Source organism: Heterocephalus glaber, unplaced genomic scaffold (genome assembly GCF_053883595.1).
Source record: "Heterocephalus glaber isolate CG9 unplaced genomic scaffold, H.glaber_assembly_v1.0 deba00001472, whole genome shotgun sequence".
In the NCBI taxonomy this organism is placed as follows: domain Eukaryota; kingdom Metazoa; phylum Chordata; class Mammalia; order Rodentia; family Bathyergidae; genus Heterocephalus; species Heterocephalus glaber.
In genome coordinates this window covers 82,105,991-82,128,475 of record NW_028258315.1, presented here as the reverse complement: position 1 = coordinate 82,128,475, position 22,485 = coordinate 82,105,991, and the positions used below count along the sequence as shown (strand labels likewise).

The following is a 22,485-nucleotide window of genomic DNA, read 5'->3' as shown; positions in this document are numbered from 1 at the left end:
CCCCGGTACCAAAAAAAACAAAACAAACAAAAAAATGAATGGAAAAAAAACATGAATCCTGGGGCCAGGGATTTAGCTCTGTGGCACCAAGCCTGCCTCGAAAGTGCAAGGTCCTGAGTTCAATCCCTGGTACCAAAAAAATAAATTAAATTAAATAAAAAATACATCTTTTAAACTGGCAAGTCCAAATTTAACCTGTGCATAAATAAAGATGTGTCCTCAAATTAAATGAAAAGCACAGTGATTATATCCTTTTTTATGATATTAAAACACTAAATACCTAAATATATGTAAAAAGTTTAGAAGAGTACCTGGCACATGAATGTTATTACAGCTATTCCTCTTTATAGCAGTATCACAACACTACCAGCGTTCTTTCACTTCAAATAATATATATAAACTCTAATTTAAGCAAGAAAACAGTTTTGTCAAGGGTTCTGGTAACTCTCAAAGCTTTAACCAATGGGAAATGACTTCTGTGCCCCTCTCAGAGCTTCCGCCCTGGAGACCTGATCACCGGAAGCTGCTCCTTTCCCAAGCACAAGGATGTCGACCAAGAAGAGCATCCAGCCAGGCAGAGTGCTCCGAACACTCTGGGAGGCTGAGACAGGAAGTTTGCAAGTTTTAAGCCCAGCCCAGGCAGTTTAGCAAGGTAGTAAGAACCTGTCTCAAAAAACAAAGAGGGCTGGGCAAGCAGCTCAGTGTGAAGGCCTTGGGTTCAATCTCTGGCAGCACAAAACAAAACCACATAGCATTGATTTTTCCTGAGCATAAACTCACTGTATTGGTTTAGAAAATACAACAAAGTAGGGCCTGGGATTTAGCTCAGTGGTGCTGCCTCCTGCCTCGCAAGTGCAAGGTCCTGAGTTCGATCTCTGGTACCAAAAAAGAAAAAGAAAAAAAATACAACATTACAAAGGAAAAAGCAAGTTGATTTTTAAAAATTCTACCCTCAGCAGAGTACTTGTGTGAGGTCTCCTCCCCTTCCCCCTCCATCTTTCTAAATGTCATCTGGGTGTCCTAGAATTCAATTCTGATGCTGTCTTCCTGGAGTTAGTGACAGAGCCCACAGGCTAAGGGCTCAGTCCCACAGCACTGCTCCTACTTCAAGTCCCAGGTTGTGACCTATGCTTTAAACTGACTGGCTATAAATCAGGGTTCCCTCGAGGCCACTCCTTGGTTTTGATAATTTGCTAAGATGGCTCACAGAACTCAGGAAATACTTAAGTTGAACTCAGGACCTTGCACTTGTGAGGCAGGCTTGGTGCCACTGAGCGAAATCCCTGGCTCCTCAAACCTCTTGTTCAAGAAGGTTTTTTGGGGGGTTGAGGTTGAGGTAGGGTCTTACTCATGTAGCTCAGACCAGTCTCCAATTTGTGATCCTCCTGCCTCAGCCTCCCACAGTACTGTGCATCCCTGGGACTGGCAAGAGTTAAGTTTTTAATGAGCTTAATCTTTACAGCTCCCCTACCTCTTTACTGGTGGGTGGGGTGGACCTAAGAGTCCAGCTCGCTAACCCTCTCAACTTGGTCTTTCAGGAGACCTGCTTAATTCTGGGCTAACTGGGGCCCCAGCTTATGTCACCTGATTAACATAGACTCAGTTGTGGTCCAGAGGGGGTTAGGATCTGCAGAAGACCCTTATCACTCAGGAAATGCCAAGGTTATTATGAGCTCTGAGACAGGAGCCAGGGACAAAATCCAAGTCTTCCGTATTTCAACACAAATGTGTACATATATGATCAGGAAGAAGTTTGGAAGGATGTGTGTTGTTTTTTCTTAGGGTACTGATGTAGTTGTAAAAATATGTTTCCCCTCCCCTTCCCTTCCTCATGTCCCCTCTGTCCTTCAGTCTGCTTTTGCGTTGGTGCTGGAGGTTGTACCCAGGGCCTGCAGCACCCTGAGCACATGCTCTACCCGCAAGCTGCACTCCCGGCCAGGCTGCTTTCCTAAAACGGAAATGTCGGCACATTTTCAAGCTCTTGGAGTTATTGCTGGGACTCTAGAAAACCTTTTTGTGAGATTACTCCTTCCTCCTTCCCTGGTTTAAAACAAAACAAAACAAAACAAAGCAACTTTATAATGGAAACTTCCAGGCACATATAGAGGTAGGATAATTTCATACATTGCCTGGTATTTGTTACCAAATTTTATCGATTATTAGCACTTGCCAATTTTGTTTTACCCCTCCCCCCCCTTGTCAAAGTATGTGAAGCAAGTTCCAGACATTTTATTTTATCTTGGTCATGCAGATTACTTCTTAATTGTTGCCCACAAAGTACAGGCTATGGTCTAGGGAATTCTGCCAGGGATCATGTAGGCTGAATTCTCAAGTACATCTCAGTTGCTGCATTTTCACATAGTCATTTCTCCGTGTGGTTAATGTAGAAGCCAGTAATCAGACCCACGCGTCAACATGGAACATTCCCGGACTTGTCACAACAAAACATTCCAGCTTATCAGTTCTCTTGATTCGACCTGTGTACTTTTGCCTCAACCATACATGCTCTTTCAACAGTGAGAAAGAAATGACATAAGTGTAGTTTCCTGACAACTACTTTGATCTCCCTGCATCTGTGGCCTGCTATCATTCCGTAGTCCTCTGTGTCTTATGGACATAAACACTAGTGTGAAGCAGTGTGCTCAAGGAGGGACAGCATTCCACTCAGTTAGGAAATAAGATTTCTGGGCCTGGTTCCCGTTTACCAAGTCATTTAACCTTTCGTAGTTTAGCAGCTCCATCTATAGAACACAGGTCCAAATTGACATGTAAACACAAGTAAAAGACATACCAGCTTTTGAAGACATAGTGTACAAAACAGAAAGGAAAATATCCCATTGCTTTTTTATTTTGATTACATGTTCAAATGCTATTTTGAGCCACTTGTAATCCCAGGTCTGTGGGAGACTAAGGCAGGAGTATTCAAACCTAGAGCCCAGCCCGGGCAGCTGAGCAACATGGCAGGACCCTTTCTCAAAAAATAAGGGCTGGAGTTGTAACTCAGTGTGAAGGCCTTCAATTCAGCTCCCAGTTCCCCCTGGCCCCCATGAAATGATACGACTTTGGATGTTAGATTAATGCAATATGCTATTAAAATTAATTTCAGGGGCCAGGGTTTTAGCTCAGTGGTTCTGGCACCTGCCTCGAAAGCACAAGGTCCTGAGTTTGATCCCTGGGACCCAAAAAACAAAATTAATTTCAAAGAGCTGGGCATGGGGGCACATGCCTATGATCCCAGCCCTCACAAGGCTGAGGCAGGAGGATCGCATTCGAGGCCAGCCTGGGCTACACAGTGAGTTCAAGGCCTGCCTGAACTACATAGAGAGACACCCTGTCTCAATAACACCCTCCCCCCCAAAGTTGACTTTATCTCTAGTTGTGAATATATTTAGTTCCTTGGACATAAGTGGGATTTATTCCTTCATTGATAGGTGCTGAATTAAAAAAATGGTCTGGTTGCATTTATTAGTGAAATAGTTTATAATCTATATTTACACTGTCCAACACAGTAGCTATTAGCTCTGTGTGGCTAATGAGTATTTGAAATGTGGCTAATTTGAATAGAATGTGTTTGAAGTATAAAAAAATACATCAAGGGCCTGGGTTAGCTCAGTGGTGTGCAAGTGCAAGGCCCTGAGTTTAATTCCTGGTGTGAGAGGGGTACACACACACACCCACACACACACCCACTAGTTTTCTTTTCGGTACCGGGGACTGAACTCGGGATGTTGTGCATGTGAGGCAGGGCAGAACCACTGAGCTAAATCCCAGCCCATTAAAATTTTTAATTTTGAGACTTAGAGTCTCGCTAAATTGCCGAGACATTGAATCAAACTTGTAATTTTCCTACCTCAGTCTCCCAGAGTTCTGGGATTACGCATGTGTGCACCATGCCCAGTTTAAGAATTTTTAAATAATTTTTTTATATGGAAAGTAGGTAAGTGGTACATGCCTATAATCCCAGCACTTGAGAGGCTGAGGCAGGAGGATTGCTGCAAGTTTGTGGTCAGCCTAGGCCACATTGACCCTGTGTCAAAAAAACCAAAGAAAAAAGTTTTTTAAAAAATATAGAATATATAGCAGGATGATAATACTTTGATATATGTTAGTTTACAAATAAAATACATTAAAGAGAATTTTGTCTATTTCTCTTGCTCCCCCCATTTTTTGGGGGGGTGCTGGAGACTGAACCTAGGCTATACATTCTAAGCATGTGCTCTACCACTGAGCTATGCCCTGACCCTTCTACTAGGATATTACATTTACACATGTGGCTCCCATTATATTTCTGTAGATTGCACTCATCTAACAATCTCTTAACTCTTAGAATGCTCTTTTTTTCCATTCCAAATCTGTGATTACAAAAGGGAATCCAGTTTTAAGTGATTGGGCTTTTTGTACATTAGCCCATTCAACAAGTTTCAGTGCAGTCATTAATTTTACCTCTTCTGCCCTTAGCCACAAATTCCTGTAAATGCAAATGGATTTGATGGGCTTTTAGATCCTATAGATTCTGTGTGGTTTGCCTCTGGACCAAAGAGCAGGGACACATTAGCTTCCTGTCCAGCTGCTGCCCACTTCCGTGCAGGGCCCGCAGGACTGTCACTGTCCTCGTGAGAAGAGCAGGTCAGCGATACAGGGAGCCAGAGCTTAGCAAGGGTTCTGGCACAAGTGACAGTGCATTTCCTCCTTCCAGCAAGAAAACAGCTGTAGCGGGTTCTTGGCAGCAGGCAAAAGGCCAGCCAGCTGTGGTACCTGGGGTGTTTGCAAGTCTGACCAAGCACTGAGATGTGCCAGGTACACTCTCCTGGGAAGCATCCCTGGATCCTCTGACTTACGCCTCCCCCCAGCTTGCCTTCCACACGCAATGGACGCTGGGAACTGGTTTGCTAGGAGGAATGTGCCGTTCCCACAAGGAAAGGACTGGCCAATCGGGTAATTATATTGATCTTTTTTTTTTTGGTACTGGGGTTTGAATCGGGGCCTCATACCAGGAAAGTGCTCTACCACTGAGCTATATCTTTAGCCTTTTTATTTTATTTATTTTCATTGTTTTGGATTTTTTGAGACAGGGTCTCGGTATGTAGCTCAGGCTGGCCTTGAACTCACCATGTAGCCCAGATTGGCCTTGAATGCGTAGTGATCCTCCTGCCTCAGCCTCCTGAGTGCTGAGATTATATGCATGTGCCACCATCCCCGGCTCCTTAGCCTTTTTAAATTAAAATTAATTTAAGAAATTATTTTTTGAGACAGGGTCTCAGTATAGCTCAGGCCAGCCTTGAACTTTTGATCTTCCTGGCTCATTCTCCTGACTGTGGTGATTACAGGTGTGCACCATGACACCTGGATTTAATTTTATTTTGAGGCGCAGGGTCTTTTTTTTTTTTTTTTGTCGTACCAGGGATTGAACTCGGGTCCTTGTGCTGGCTGTGAAACCACTGAGCTAAATCCCCGGTCCTAGGCAGGGTCTTATTAAGTTGCCCAGACTGGCTTTGTACTTTCAATCATCCTGACTCCTCCTCCTGAGTAGCTGGGATTATAGGCCTATGCCTCGATTCCTCATTATATTGACGGTTTGTAACAGGCTTTTGGAAAACTATTTGAAATAAGAGTATCAGCCTTGATTGTCAGATTCAAGTGTAAGAAAGATCTTTTTATTTTTTTGGTACTGAAGATCGAACTCGGGACCTTGTGCTTTCGAGGCAGGCAGCAGAACCACTGAGCTAAATCCCCGGCCCCTCAAGAAAGATTTTTAAAAAATGTTTTTGGAAATAATTTGAAACTTGCGTAGAAGTCAGGAAAATAATAATGAAGAATATATATCCTTTCCCTAAGTTTCCCTAGGTAACATCATACCCTATTTGCATTGCTGTTTGTTCTTATTTACTGTATATACTGGTGTAAACATATGTATTATAACTATGTAACTGTACATGTATGTAGTTATACTACATTTGTCTATTGTTTTCCCTGAACCATATGAGAATAGCTTACATATATATCATGGTCCTTTGTCTCTAGATATCTTAATATATATTAATATATGTATTTTAATATGTGTGTCCTAAGTATTTTTTCCATATATATTATAGCCTTTTGCCCCTAAATATTAGTATCTCTTTTCTTTTATATATCCCAGTTCAGTAACCAATTGTAGTAAATTTACTATTAATATGATACTAGTTAAAAAAAAAAATGGGCCAGGGATTTAGCTCAGTGGTTCTGCCGTCTGCCTTGAAAATGCAAGTTCCTGAGTTCGATCCCTGGTACCAAGAAAAAAAATATATACTACTGCCTAGTGTCTAATTTTACTCCTTGTGTTCTACTCTTATCAATTGACCCAAGCATGTTCTTTATAACATAGTACTTTCTTCACCATTAAACATCCAGTCTAGAATTCCTGTGTATTTAGTTGTTTTCCCTCTTTAGTCCTCTTTAATCTGGAACAGTTCAGTCGTTTTTTTCTTTTATGATACTGATGTTTTCATGGAGGAATATTTAAAATTTATAAACAAACTTATTAAGAGCTAGGGAACACCAGGTATGATGGTGCACACCTGTAATTCTAGCTACTAGGGAGATGAATTTGAGGCGAGTGTGAGCAACTTAGCAAGACATTGTATCGAAAAAAAAGCTAGGGATGTAACTCAGTATAAAGGCCCTGGGATAAATTCTCAGTATTGGAAAAAACCCAATCATAGATTGACTTTTTAAAAATTAAAAATTTCTAAAATCCATAAACATTTGCAATGAATATGACAGACTAAAGGTTAAAACCTAAAGTTCTTTTAAGGCAGTTAAAAAAAAAAAAAAAAGACCAGCACCCTAAAAAAGCAAGGAGAGGAACCAGGCAGTACAGAAGAGAACAAATACTGATGCCAGTAATAGGAAAATCAAACAACTCCTAGAGCATTCCAGTGAGTGCAAATTAGAGCAATGGGGACTCTCATTAATCTTCAGAAGATTAATTGCTAAAAGTGATTCTAGTGTAGGCCAGAGTGTAGGGAAGGGTATTCTCTCCTACCACTGATGCAGTATACATGTATATGGACTTTATGAGTGGTGTTAAATTAGAGAACATACATCAAAGCTTTAAATAGTACTCTTTTTTTTTTTTGGTACTGGGGATTGAACTCAGCACCTTGTGCTTTCGAGTCAGGTGGCAGCACCACTGAGCTAAATCCCTGGCTTTTAAATAGTACTCTTGTGTCATGAGTTCTGTGGCAATCTATTTGCTATAGATTTGTGTAGTTTTTTGTTTTTTGAGACAATGTCTCACTATATAGTTTAGGTTGGCCTTGAATTCATTATGTAGCTCAGGCTGGCCTCAAATTTGTGGCATTTCTCCTGTCTCAGCATTACTAAATGCTGGGATTACAGTGTGAGTCATTGCACCTGACTATAGACTTTTATTTTATTTGTTTGTTTTGTTTTGTTTTGTTTGGTACCAGGGATTGAACTCAGGACCTTGGGCTTGCCCGGCAGGCATGGTGCCACTGAGCTACATCCTCGGCCCTAGACTTTTATTTTAGTAGAAGTAGTATAACTACTTTTTTTCCTCAATGCTGTGGATTGAACCCTGAACCTCTGCCCTGAGCTACATCTCCAGCCCTTTATTTTTTGTTTCAAGACAGGGTCTTGCTAAGTTGTTACGTTGTCCAGGCTGGGCTCAGACTTGCAATCATGCTGCCCCATCTGGCCTGTACAGTAATTTCTTGTCACTGATTGAGAGTTGGTCGTAAGGGGTGTGTAGTTGGCAGAGGAAATGACAGTGGCAGGAAGAGCCCCTGGTAGAGAAATGGAGCTGCTGGTAGTTGGCAGCTGGGGGCTGTGCTAAGTAGAGAAGGGACACAGGTGGGTAGAAGAAGCATCCTTTGTCTTAGGCTGGTGATTGAGCATTGTGCTTGGTGGGAAGAATGCTGTCTGTGGCCTCCAAAGTAGATTGACCCTTGCCCAGTCCCTAGCAGGCATTCCTCAATAACTCTTAGTGCCAGCTTCCTCTGAAAAGGTCAGGAAAAGCCTATTAATTTTCTAAAGTTGTAGTCTTTCTTTAAAAGTCAACTCAGGTACTTCTGTGTCCATCTTTAAGGTAGCACCCCCAAAGCTGTATCTGAGAGAATCGCTTTTTTTTTTGGTACTGGGGATAGAACTCGGGACCTTGTGCTTACAAGGCAGGCAGTGGAACCACTGAGCTAAATCCACGGCCCTGAGAGAATTACTCTTAAAGTTCTTCTTCCCATTATATTCAGGGTTAGCGGTGGTGCTGGGAAGGACAGAAGGAAAAGAAATGTACCCAGCCCAGAGGAGGTCTTGCCTACCGCGTAGTTTTTGGATGGTTTACATAGAGATCCCTTGTCAAGTGAGAAAGGACTTGAAATCAGCTTGGTTTTCTTTACCTCTGAGATACAGACTCACAAATCCTGGATCCATGTCTGGGACCACAGAGAAATCTCTTGTGTGGTGGAGAATTTGCTTATATGGAAACATAAGAACTTGACTCCATCATGACCAGATTTGGTGCTTCATGCTCCAGTTCTTAAAATACATATTATTCAAATACATTAGCTCCTGGTCCAGTTTTAGCGTTGCATGGGTGGCTAAGCTTAACAACATGGTGGTCTTCCGATTATAAGTAGATTGTGTAGGGCCGGGGATTTAGTTCAGTGGTTTCGCTACCTGATGTGCAAGCGAAAGGACCCAAGTTCAATCTCCGGTACCAAAAAAACCAAAAAACAAAATAAGTAGATTGTGTGTGAAGACATCTATCTTAACAGGGGTTCAGAAATTTCCTCTTAGGATTCAGTATGATGTATTGAAGGGAAGGCTTGTGTGAGAGAACCTTCTGTTTTAACATGGGAAATGTTGTGGTTTCCATGTGACATCTTACGTGTGTGTTCCTTTGATCTGATCTTACTTAAGCTGCTCATGTTTCCCACCTGGAGAATGTGTCAGAGGAAGAGATGAACAGGCTCCTGGGAATAGTGTTGGATGTGGAATATCTCTTTACCTGTGTCCACAAGGAAGAAGATGCAGATACCAAACAAGTTTATTTCTATCTATTTAAGGTGAGTTTTTAACATTTTAGAAAACCTTGTTTCCCTCAATGTGCAGGTGTGTTCAGTCTCCACGTGCCAGCTTGTTGGTTTAAAGGTTGTCAGCTTATGGTGCATTTTGCCCTCTGAAGCATCTGTTTATTCCTGACAAATTCTGAAAAAGGATCCATGATACTTTGGACACATCACTGTCCTTAAATCTTGTATGCCAAAGTGAATAGCTTGCTTTGCATGTGCTTATAGATTTCTTTCCATCTACCCAACAAATATTTATTGCACCCTCTTCTGTGCATGGCATTGATGTAGCACAAGGCACAGATCATTGGAGAAGACCAGGGCATTCTCCTCATAGAGTTTACATTTCAGTAGAAGAGGTAATGTGTTTGCAGGTGCAGAGAGAAACAAGTGTAGGGAAAGTACAGTCAGAATGAAGAGTGGCAGGTGGGGACCGTGCCAGTGAGGAAGGCCTCTGAGCAGGAACCAGAGTGGGAAGGAAGCTGAAGGCAGAACAGATATCTGGGTGGCGTACCAAGTGCCTTGATGTGTTGTAGGAATTGCAAGGAGGCCAGCGTGGTGGAGGCCAGTGAGCAAAGGGGAGATGGGTGGGGGTGTCGGAGGGGTGGCTCTAAGTACAGTTTCTCTCTTTTTTCTGTTTTTGTAGCACTGGGAAGTAAACTCTGAGCTCTGAGTTCTAAACTCTTTGCACTGAGCTATATCCTCAGCCCTTTATTTATTTATTTTATTATTATTTTTTGATCTTTTGAGACAGCATCTCGCTATGTAGTTCAGGCTGGCTTTGAACTCACTGTCCAGCCCAGGCTGGTCTCGAACTTGTGATGATCCCCCTGCCTCAGCCTCCCAGGTTCTGGGATTACATCTTGTGCTACCACACTTGGTGATTACTTTTTAATTTTTGAGACAAGGTCTCACTAAGTCATTAAGTTGTCCAAACTAGGCTCAAACTTGGAAGTCTTCTGCCTTAGTCTCCCAGAATGCTGGAATGATAGGCATGGCTCCACCATGCCCAGTTTCTAAGTGCTGTTTCATCTGCTTCCAGGGAAGGAATTAAGACTTTGCAAATGAATTTTAATGTCTTACCCGCTGCTGTCTGTGTCCTGCTGACAGGAATCACTGATTATTGCTGCCCTTCCCTGAGGCTGCCTTTTCGTGGTCTTCCATCAGCTCCATTTGGGTTACTCATTCCCTTCCCACAGGTCTGCTTGAGTTGCTGCTCATGGTCGGGACTAGCAGCCTCAGGAGGGAAACTGGTGAGAATGGATAGAAAACTTCAGGCTGCCAAAAATAGATTCATAAAGGAGGCCACGAGGAGGACAGTTCAGACACAACAACAAACCTGCTATTGAGGGCAGTGTCCATTAGACTGTATTGTGGAACACTTATAAGGATGTTAAAAAAAGAGAGAGAGAAAACTCAAAATTTACAGCCAGAAAAATTTGTGTCTTAGTAATAAGCATTGTGGTCAGTCGGTTGGTCGGTTGGTCAGTCTGTCTGTGTGTCTGTCTATCTGGGAGCTGAGGATCAAGTCCAGGGCCTTGCTAAGCAAGCACTCCACTGCTGAGCTATTAGGAATCTTAGTGCAAATTCTGTACCCAATTCCTTTATCCTTTTTTTTTTTTTTTTTTTTGTGGCACTGGGGATTGAACCCAGGGCCTTTGAGCTACATTGCTTGCTTACTCTTTCTTTCTTACTCTCCTTCTTGCTCTGTCTTTGACCCTGGGTTGTTGTTCCTCCTCCCCGCCCCCTCCTCCCTCCCTTCCCCACCTCTCGCTTTTTTTTTTTTTTGCTGCCGGGGATTGAACTTGGGACCTTGCACTTGTGAGGCAGGCAGCGGAACCTCTCTCGCTTTTAAAACCCTGAAAATATTATCACTTTATGCAGTATTCCTCAAATTTTACCCTCATATTTTTTTCTTTTCCTTTTTTTTTCTTTCTAGCATCTTAGATTCTTCTGTGTTGTATTAACTTTTTTCCTTAAATTGTACTAATGGGAGTATTTGAGTGGATAGGAGACAAGGGTGGGAGGAGTAATTACTTATGTATATTTTAGAGTTGTGTTATTTATTTTTTTTCGCCTTTGAGTTTTTTATTTCATATATTATCCAGTTTCACATTCTCATTGGGGTGTTATTGAGACATTAATTTTTTAAAAAGATGGAGGGAGCCGGGGATTGAGCTCAGTGGCACCGCGCCTGCACAAGGTCCTTAGTTTGATCCCCAGTACGAAAAAAAAAAAAGGAGGGAGATGGCAAGGAAAAGGAGGGAGAAAGAGAATGCATGAATGAGTGAACATGCAGATGAACAACTGATTTGCCGTAGCCATTGGCAGTGGCTTGAGCACTCCAGGTGATAGTTTGTTGACATGGCTGTGAGGCCTGAGTCATCCACATTGAATCCCTGCAGTTCTTACTGTTCAGGGCTTCTTTGGGAAGAGATCTTAGCTGAAGGAAAACAAGATCTGCATGACTGCTGCATTTTTATTTGTCTTGGAGCGGAGCTCCTGGCAGCTGCCCACCACCCTGCTGGATGAGAAGGTGGTGTCAGGGTTTCCATCCCGTCAAGCCTCTGCTTTATAGTCACCCAAACAGCCAGAAAGCACGGCTCTGCTGTTTTGTTTTTTTCTCTCTCTGCTTTGAAGTTCATTTTCTCCCTATTTCTTACCTCCTTCCTCTTTAAGTAACAGTGCAAATATACCTGCCTGTAGAAACATAATCAACAGTGTTCAGCTCTCTGACCTGTCACCACTCATTTCTTGGGTAAAAGAGTTATAAATTGTCTATATCTTCACTTTTGAAAGGTAGTTCCTGAATCTAATTTTTCAATAATTAGCTTAAAATGCATTATATATTTAGTCTTGGATGCTGAAAACAAACCCAATGGAAAGCTGCTTCGTGAAGCTGAAGTATATCTTGGTGCCTGCTCCTGTCTGGGCTGTCACATACCAAATGTGACCTTCGATGCTGTGTTGCTTTAGTTTCCTCATCTCTTAAATTACAGTTAATAGTAGCACCTACCACAAAAGGTTATTAGGAAGCTGGGTTTGGTGGTGCATACTTGTGGTCTCAGTTACTCAGAAGGCCCAATAATTTATTTTTTTTCTTTGCGATACTGGGGATAGAACCCAGAGCCTTGCACATGCTTGGCAAGTGCTTTGTCACTGAACTACATCCCCTGGCCTAACAAAAGTTTTTAAAATGCCTACCTGGGCCGGGGATTTAGCTCAGTGGTTCCATCGCCTGCCTTGCAAGCAAAAGGTCCCGAGTTCGATCCCCGGTGCCAAAAAAAAAGGAATGTAAAATGCCTACTTGTCTGAACTCCATCATTTTGTAGATAAAGAAACTAAGGTTCAACATCTCCCTAATTTACATCAGTTTACCTCCAAATTGAAAACTCTACTGGGCCATCTTCCCAAGAGGTCTTATTTTAACTTGCAAAAGAAGTAGGTAGCCAGAATTATTTATACTAAAATTTCATGATTAATGTTATACAAGCTGTACATACATTGCTTATTTTTATTGCAAATTTATTATTGTAAAGATGGGCATAATATGTTGAAAGGATTAATAAATGCTCCACACTCCTAAGATACAGCTCGGTGGAGAGAGACAACTTTGGAGGTTGAGTGATTTCCATGAACTCTTGAGGGAAGGGCTGCTATTGAAAAGGCAGTAAGTGGAGAAAGGAGGTCAAGCTGTAACTTAAATAACTGCAGGGCCATCTCATAACTAGCCCACATATAAAGTTTACAGAAGATTCAAGTAAAGGTTGAAGGTAAGTAATTTCAGTGTCAAATTTATTTTCAACTTAGTTCATGGTAAGTGTCTCTCTGTTCTCCTTTCTATTTGCTCTTTGTGGTTTTAAATTCCAGTGGCAGGAATCAAGAGCAATGTTTGTGTTTTGTGGGCATCAAGATGCCAGAACACTTGGCACGCATTCTACACAGGGGGGAAATGAAGGAAGACCGCAAGAGTGGGAGTTGTCAATTGAGAGCCCTGCAAATTCCTTCCCAAGGTGCAGGCCCAGGATTATGCATGGGACACATAGCTGCTACAGACATTGCCTCTTTGGAGCCTTGTTTGTGCAGCTTGGATGATCTTGGCTTGTGGGCTGATTAAGTAAGACCTTGCAGAGCTTCAGCACACCTGCAGTTACCTAAATGGGTGTGTACGCAGGCCAGGCCTCCGGATCTATGGGGAGCTGGAAATGGGAGAAGAGAGAAAAGGGGAAGTGAGTGGGGGCACGGTGTCTGGTGGGGTATCTGGTGGTCACTCCTGGGTGGTCTCGACTGCTGAGAAATGAAAGGTGTCTAGCTCCTCATGGCTCTGGTCATGGGCATGAAGGCAAATTTATGTCGTCAGATAGTTGGCCTGTTTGATTATTTTTTTCTTTCTTTCTTTCCCCAACCCTTTTTTTTTTTTGAGACAGGGTCTTGCAGTGTAGAGCCCAGGCTGGCTTTGTACTTGTGATCCTCCTACCTCAGCCTCCCTAGTGCTGGAATGAAAGGCATGTATCACCACGTTTAGCTGACCTGTTTAAATATTTGTTGACATATAGATGGGCATGGTGGTACAAGCCTGTAATCCTAGCACTCAGGCTAAGGCAGAAGGATCCAGGGGTCAAGGCCGTCCTGGCCGAAGTGGGGAGATTTGTTTACATGTAGTTAAGATAAGTAGAATATGGTACCTTTTTTTTTTGTTTTGGACCCGGGATTGAACTCGGGTCCTTGCGCTTGCGCAGCAGGTGGCGAAACCATTGAGCTAAATCCCCGGCCTTATGATAACTTTTCTTAAAGTGTGTGTGGTATGTGTGTGTGTGTGTGTGTATGAGACACACACTCATGGACAGAGACACAGTGATTAACTTTTTTGCCCTTGATTTATTTGCAGCTCTTGAGAAAATCTATTTTACAAAGAGGAAAACCTGTGGTTGAAGGCTCTTTGGAGAAGAAGCCTCCATTTGAAAAGCCTAGTATTGAACAGGTAAAACGATAAAAAGAAGCTATTTAAATTTAAGACTGAAGAAACTATTTTTTGTTTTGTGGGAGGCAATCAGGAATTAAACCCAGGGCCTTGTGCATGGTAGGCAACCATTGAGTTACATCTCCAATGTGAAGAAACCTTTGAATTTTCCTGCAGTTTTCCATACCTAGCTTGAGATGTTTACCAAGTCTGTAGAAATTGTTCTGACCCATTTGGATCACATGTGCATACCTAGTTTAATAAATGATCTCACTTTTGTTTTTTGTGTACTTAGAATTCACTGTGTGTTTGGGGAAGAAAAAATAGTAGTTAGAACATGTAGTTTGTAAGAACACATGAAATGTGCTTTTTCTTATTGATGTTTAAAAATTGTCCTTTTGTTTGGCACTGTCTGAAAAAGCCTGTTGAGGTGAGGGAATCAGTAGTAAAGTGAAGAACATTGTAAGTCAAGCAAAAAAAGCAAAAAAGAAATGAGTTTGTACCCAGAAATTGACTTCCTGCTACATTATGATTCCTGGAAAGAATGAATCTGTTAAAATGCATAGACTGGGGCCGGGGATTTAGCTCAGTGGTTCCATTGCCTGCCTTGCAAGTGCAAGGTCCTGAGTTCAATCCCTGGTACAAAGAAATGCATAGCCTGCTCCTGTTGGATGTTGTCAGAATCTCTCAGCAGCATTACTTTTTAGTCTTTGTTTGGCCAAAGAACTCTCAGTCTGAACTGAATTTCCTGATGAGAATCCGACTACAGACGACATGATACTAGATCCTTACAGATGTGTTTTTATTAGTTTTCACAAGGATAAATTACATCTTTGTTTCAAACTATTAAATAAGAACATATTGTTCTTCTGTGTGAAATTAGATGAGATGGGAGAGTTCTGCAGAAAGATTAAATTGATTCACAGCTTTTTAAAAAAGCACATAATTTTGAATTAAGTTTTATTTTGTTTTTTTTTCTGATTGGCTTACTGAAACCAGAAGAACAATAACAAAGGGTTTAGTTTCAGTGGCTTAGTTCAGTGGAAGATGGGCTTAAGTTTTAGTTGTTTAGTTCTGTGGGATACATGCTAGCAGATTGTTGATTAAAATTTTATCAGAGAAAAACATAATATTTATTTAAGAACCACATTATATGTGAGCTGCTATGCTGGTAGCATTCCGCAAAACAAAACACAATTATTTCGCAAAATGGTCACATTTTATTGTTCAAGAGATTTGACCTTTTCAGTCCATGGTTTTGATTTTCTCTTTAATGCTTCAGGACTGAAGCAGGCACAGAATGACAGCTGACAGTCTTTCTGTCCTGTCATTTTTCATCCCCTGTGATCTAGGCAGGATTCCCTCCTGGCATTGCTGTTTTCTTTTAAAGAAAGGGAAAAGATTTTTGTGAATGGGAAATGGCTATTCTTTTGCTAATCATCACAATGGTGCTGGATGTGTGGGTGTTAAGAATTAGATGATTGCATAATTGCATGAATAAATTACCTTCCTTCCTTTTAAGGGTGTGAATAACTTTGTACAGTACAAATTTAGTCACCTGCCATCAAAAGAAAGGCAAACAATAGTTGAGTTGGCAAAAATGTTCCTAAACCGTATCAACTATTGGCATCTAGAGGCACCATCTCAACGAAGACTGCGATCTCCCAATGAGGATATTTCTGGATACAAAGAGAACTACACAAGGTAATCAGATGAAAAGCCCTTCCCCTTGGGCCCCATAGAGCATGTTGCAGACTTGAAATTGCTATTTGTCTCTGCAAGTGGAGGGTTCCCTGTTACTATGGTGACTCCATCACTTTGGAGAGAATGTCTATATAATTTAACTTTCAAACTTCTACTTTTCATTAACATCACAGTGTTTTAGAGGGTGAGGGTTCCAAATTATCTAGGCCTGTCACTATCCAAAATGACAGTCACTAACCACACATAGCTAACGAGCACTTGAAATGTGGTTAGTTGAATTGCGATTTATAAGATTGCATTTTTAGAAAGTTTAAAATAGCTCATTAATTTGTTTGTTTGTGGTGATGGGGATATAACCCAGAGTCTTTATACACATGCTAGTAACGTGCTCTGTCACTGAGCTGCATCCTCAATTCCAATTTTTTAAAGTTGATTACATCCAGAAAGATAATATTTTGGACATATTGGGTTAAATAAAAATATTGAAGTTGCTGTTGCCTGTTTTTACTTTTTCAGTGTAGCTACTAGCAGATTTAAAATACTTATGGCTTGTGTTTCATTTCTGTGGGTCATCACTAACTAGATAAACTATACTGTGTAATGTAGTGAACCCTTACTCAAAAAAAAATACAGTGTTCATTATGATACTGGAGTTAAGGAATTTTTTGTTTTGTTTTTTTGGTACCAGGGATTGAACTTGGGACCTTGCACTTGTGAGGCAGGTGGCAGAACCACTGAGCGAAATCCCCAGCCTGAGTTAAGGAAATTTTTTTTATTTTTTGGTACCGAGGATTGAACTCGGGTCCTTGTGCTTGCGAGGCAGGCTGCAGAGCCACTGAGCTAAATCTCTGGCCCCTGAGTTAAGGAATTTTTAAAAGAAAGATTCTCCTCCTAGCACCATGATGGGAGTGATTTTTTTTTTTTTGGTACCGGTGATTGAACTCGGGACTTTGTGCTTGCGAGGCAGGCGACAGAACCACTGAATCCCTGGTCCTGGAAGTGATATTAATATACATAATATCTTCCAGTATTTTCCTCTTTAAGTACATATTTTATATCACCATGAAAGACAACATAGAATTTTATGTCCTTTTCCCCCCACCTGACATCGTGTTAAACATTTCATGAATTACATTATGGCCCATTGAGTTGAAATACCATAGTTTATCCAGCCATTTTCCTATTGCAAACATTCGAATTCTGCACCTATGCTTGGATTGAACATGTGTTTTGTAAAGTGGGAATTTATTTTTACTGCTCATGAGCTGCAGAATGATAGAATCTTAAATGTGAATTATAGAAAATATAATACCCTATGTTTATTTTCAGTTAAATAAGGGTGACCTATTCTCCTTTTAATTAAGAAATTTTTAATTTATCCCACTTTCCCCCTCAAGCCCTCTTTTCTCACCATGTACAAAAGCTTTGTTTCCATTTTTTCCTTCTATTTTCACTCTTTTTCTTGTCTCTTCCTTCCTTTCTCCCTTCCTTTTCTCTTGTTCCCCTTCCCATTTGGACACTTTCTTCTCATTTCAACATCCGTTCATTACGCATCTCAGTCCTTATTTCCACATTCAGTTTCTCACACCAGAGAAACAATGCAGTATTTAAACATGTGTGTCTGATTTATTTCTTGTAAGAGTATGGTCTCAAGGTCCATCCATGTAGCTATAAATGTCTGAAGCTCATTCTTTATTGCATAGTAGTACTCCATTGTGTAAAAAAAAGCACATCTTTATCCACTTGGAATGTCCTATTCTTTACTACAACTTTTCTGCATTTACATTTTAGTGGCACATCAAGCTTGCTTGCTTCTGGGATGTTATGGAGCTTTAGTTATGTGTCGTTCCCCCCCCCCCCCGTTTAAAGTAAGAATCATCATTTGATAGCTTTCTCAAGACTACTTGTGATATTACTTCCTGTAATAGCAGATATCATGGAGGAATGGGTATAAGTGAAGTTTTATTTTCTGTCACTGACCTATATTTTTATGAGGTCACAAAATGCCCTCGCTTCCTCACCCTAAACTTTTACCACGTGTAAAATTTGAATTATAAAATATTTTATCTTAGTGATTGATATTTACAGGAATTATAGATTTCTTCAGAATCAGTTTTTACTATTAGATCTTCATTTCTACATCTTTTGCAGTGCAGAAGCTTTTTTTTTTGGTACCGGGGATCGAACTTGGATCCTTGCACTTTCAAGGCAGGTGGCGAAACCACTGAGCTAAATCCCTGGCCCCATTTCTACATCTTTAATTGCAGGATTTTACATTAATAATAGTAATTCTGTGTTATTGTAACTATTGTTTATAATGAATTGGGGTAATCTGACAAAAATATATAGCTTCATCTTTTTTTTTTTTTTTTTGCTGGTATTGGTGATTGAACCCAGGAGCTTTGCACTGAGCTGCATCCTTGGTCCTTTTAAATTTATATTTTAATTAATTTGTTTGTTTATTTATTTTTAGAGACTTGTTCTGTAGTCCAGGCTGGTCTTGAGCTTGCCTGCCTCCTGCCTCAGCCTCCTGAGTTCTGGGTTTTACAGGTGTACCCTACTGTATCTGACTTTTTTATATTTTTAAGTTTTGAGACAAGATCTCACTAAGTTGGTAAATTGCCCAGGGTGGGCTCAAGTTTGTGATTCTCTCTTTCTCATGCTCCCAGAGTACCAGGATTATAGGTGTGTGCCCAGCTAAAGCTGAAAATTTGTCAAGCCCCTGAATGTATTTGATACTTGTAGAGAGAAAATAATTGTTTCATCAAGAAAAAGGAGAATTAATTGTTAAGCAGCCCATTCAAGCAGGAGACATCACTGTATTTTAGAAAAAAATATAAAAATGAGGTAGCATTTGGGAATTACCAAGAAATGGGTGGTACTTATAAATACTTCAAGAGTAGCAAAAATAGAAATAGGGCTTTGAATGAGCTCTGGGCTGGATGCGTGGCTCCCTCTTCCTTTGCTCTGTGAGCTTTCGATCCCTCTCTCCACCTCCCTCGCCTCCGCTCTCTTCCCCTGTCTAGTTGGGGCAGTGTCTGGCACAGAAAGCTGCTGGGGAAATGCTAGTCGTCATTTTCCTCTGACTCACATTGTTCTCTAACATTCAGTCACTGCCTCCAGGGGGCTGCTAAGGGACAGCCTTAAACGGACAGTTGAATGAAGGTATGATTATTTGAATATTACTTTAGAGACTAAGATAATAGGGAAGAGAAAGACAGCAGGACGACAGCTGAAGGGGAAGAGTCAGCAGTGAAGAGAGACACTGAAATGAATATGCCCCAGTGAGTTCTGAAGCCTGCTGATTTCCAGGTGGAATGCAGACCAAGAGTCGCTGTTAATAATAAATAAGGACACAAAGGTAGCTGACGCCACCCCATCCCTGTTTCCTCACCCCCATGCCTGTGGATGGAGAAGGGGAAGTAGAGCGGAAGGAACAACTTGTGAGAATTAGGAGACTCAGTCCTTGACTCAGAATAAAACCCTACTGCTGTGACCACATTGAGGAATTTAAAACAACAACACAGCACCGCAGCATGGTGTCTCCTTGATCCTAATCGGCTCTGAAATGGTTAATATTACAGGCTGCAGGCACCAGCAGCCTGCATCTCGATGTGGATGTGTAGGAGAACTCAGTACCTCAATGCTGATTCAGTTTATAATTTACAGCAGTAGTAGCAGTTAGGACAAAGGGGCCAAGACTTCTGGAGCACAACATTAGCATGAAAATGGGGTGAAATTGAATTCTCTGTGGAAAAGACTGAACACAGAAAATGACTGTGTTCATTACAGAGCTAACCTGTGAAGCTATCCATTAAAAACTCCAAAGCAGATTGAGCAGAAGATCTGCTTACATAACTTACTCTGTATTACGAACAAAGGAAAAAGAGAAATTTTTTAAAAATGTGAATTAACTGTATATTTTACTCCCAGAAATCACTGTGGTTTTAGAAGAGAAGTCTGGAGAAATATTTTGAAGTTTCTTGAATTTCATGATGGGTGCACTAATATAATTCCATGAAGGATAGATAACCTAAAAAGAAAATGTCAGGGGAATGTGACTTCTTAAAATATATCGGACCAACAGAATCTGCTAAAGGAAAGTGGCAGATAATTAGTGTTAGGTTTTGAGGGTGTTTGTTTTTGAGACAGGGTCTCTCTATGCAGTTCAGACTGGCCTTGAACTCACTGTGTAGCTCAGGCTGGCCTCGAACTCTTGGCAATCCTCCTGCCTCAGCCTCTGGAGTGCTGGGATCATGGGTGTGCACCACCACGCCCAGTTTATTTTTATTTTTCAGTATGGGGAATTGAACTCAGGATTTTGTGCTTGCCAGGCAGGCACAGAGCCACTGAACTACCTTCCTGGCCCTCTATGCCCAGTTTAAATGTTGAATTGTGCAGAGCTTCAGAAAGTTAAAGATGTAATCGCACACTGGGGAGATGTTTCATAAGAACATAGAGCAAGGCGGGTATGATTACCTTGGCTCTGGGAAGCAGTTTCAGGCACCCATCCTGTGGAGTAGAGCCTGTCAGCATGCATACTGAAGCCTTTCAGTTTGGGGTTTTTCAGATTTTGAAGTGTTTGCATAGACTCTACTGGTTGAAGATCCCTAATCTGAAAACTTGAAGTTTTGTAATTTGAAGCATTTCGGATTTCAGATTTGTTATGCTAAATCTGTAGAAACTAGCTTTTAGTTCCTTGTGACCTAAGATAATTCAGTTAATTCCTGAAAACCGGATTTTTAGTTCAGCAAACACAGGAACAATCTTGTGTTCTGCATTCTATTCATACTTTAAAATTACAAGTCATCGTCACAGTGTCAAAAATGTGAGTGTTACCAGTAAATAGCACACAGGTGCCATCTCTATGAGGCATTCAGAGCTGAAGGAACTATCATTTCACTTCTCTTTAGGAGACCTGAAATCTGGCATGTGTGTACAATTTTTTCCAAGGGTGAAGTCTGGAGGAATGTGTGCCCCACGCATGTCTGTCTCCTTTCTGTGTCACTGCATGCAGTGATGGTGTCAGTTTATGGAAGCAGTGCTACCTTCCTCCCACACCATGTTGCCTTCTTTCCCATGTGCTCTATAGCTTCTTAGATAAGATTAATCTTGGAAGTAAAAACAAATCAAAACTGAAAAGCATAAATAATGACTATAGAGTGACTTTCTGAGGAAATAAGCGGGAATCTATTTGAAAAATGTCAGTAGATGAGAGCAGCGTGTGCGGTCTTCCTGTACCCTGGGAAGAGCGAATGACATGTTAAGCACTTTCAGATAAAATTTTATGATTTATGTTAATATTTTTGACCTATCATCTCTGTAGTAGAAAAATTATCCATTTTAGAGTCTTAGATGTCTGCGGACCTCTCCACAGATGGAAATGAAATGCTCTTTAGATGCTAAATAGTACTGTCCAGAGATATGTAATGTGAGCCACAAATGCAAAGAAAAATGGGATTTTACATTCTAGTAGCTTCGTTAAAAAAGAATAGGGCCAGGGATTTAGCTCAGTGGTTCCAGTGGCTGCTTCACAAGCTCAAGGACCCGAGTTTGATCTCCCATACCAAAAAAAAAGATGTGGGGAATTCTATTTATGTATGTATTTATGTATGTGTGTGTATGTATGTATGTACCAGGGATAGAACTCTGGAGGCAGGCAGTGGCACCACTGAGCTAAATCCCTGGCCCTATATGGGGAATTTTAATATGTAGCATGATGGAAAAATGAGAATGTTAAAAAATTTATTACACTAAAAGACACATTGCCATTAATTCCTCTCAGAATAGTTTCCTTCACCTAAAATACATGTGCCCCATCATTTTTGCCACTTTCTGAAGAAGTTCTTGAAGCCTTGTTTTTTCTTTTGAGACAGGGTCTCACTCTCATTCAGGCTGGCCTTGAACTTGAGGCAGTCCTCCTACTCAGCCTCTTAAGAGCTAGGATTAAAGGTGGCATCCCACCCGACTGGAAGCCCTGTTTTATGAGTGTCTTTAGCTGCACTTTGTGGCTGCCTTCATGTTCTGAATTGATAGAAAATATTTATGTTTCATGGTCATTTTGACTTGTAGAAGAGTCAGAAGTTAAACCATGCCAGATCCAGTGGATGAGGACACACTGTCATGTTCTTAACAGCCTACCTTTCCATTGCATGGCACTCAGCAGCAGCATCCGCTACGTTTTTGATCATACCTTGTAAAGACACAAAGGAAAACTTGTAGAACTGCTTCAGAAAATGGCAAGAACAATGGGATAAGTGTGTTTGAAAGCAGGGGAGTATTTTAAGAGTGATTAATGACAATGTGCCTTTTATAATAATATTAAAAAATAGAAACATTAACCTTATATTTTAATCACACTGCATGTTTTATTTTACTCAATATATAAGAAATGCTATCTACTCATGTAATCAATGTGAAAAACTATTAAGAATGTATTTTTCTTTGTTTTAATGGTACTGGGAATTGAACCCAGGGCCTTGGTATCAAACTACTGTATATCCCAGCCCTTTTTTGTATTTTAATTTTTATTTTGAGACTCTGTGTAAGTTGCCCAGACTTGAACTTGCCATCCTCCTGTCCCTCAAAGTGCTAGGATTACAGGTGTGCACTACCACACCCTAGCTTCCCAAGCCCTTTTGGTTTTTCTTATTTTGAATCGGTCTCCTTAAGTTTACCCAGCCTGGTCTTCCATTTAAGATCCTTATCGCTTAGCCTTCTGAATAGCTTGGGTTACAGATGTGGGCCAGCAAG

The 22,485-nt window shown here is 41.0% G+C and overlaps 1 protein-coding gene across 7 annotated transcripts in view; it reads left to right on the top strand.

Annotated features, from left to right (window-relative positions):
* Window positions 1-22,485, top strand: part of Kat2b (lysine acetyltransferase 2B) — a 101,955-nt gene that overhangs the window by 36,304 nt on the left and 43,166 nt on the right. For all 7 annotated transcript variants that reach the window (XR_015439547.1, XR_015439546.1, XM_087182228.1 and 4 more), the window contains exons 3-5: window positions 8,920-9,065; window positions 13,957-14,049; window positions 15,551-15,732. Coding sequence is in view for 5 of the 7 variants with exons in the window: in XM_087182228.1 (XP_087038354.1) it covers window positions 8,920-9,065; window positions 13,957-14,049; window positions 15,551-15,732 (421 nt within the window). In the remaining 2 variants the exon portion in view is untranslated. The remainder of the gene's footprint in view (window positions 1-8,919; window positions 9,066-13,956; window positions 14,050-15,550; window positions 15,733-22,485) is intronic.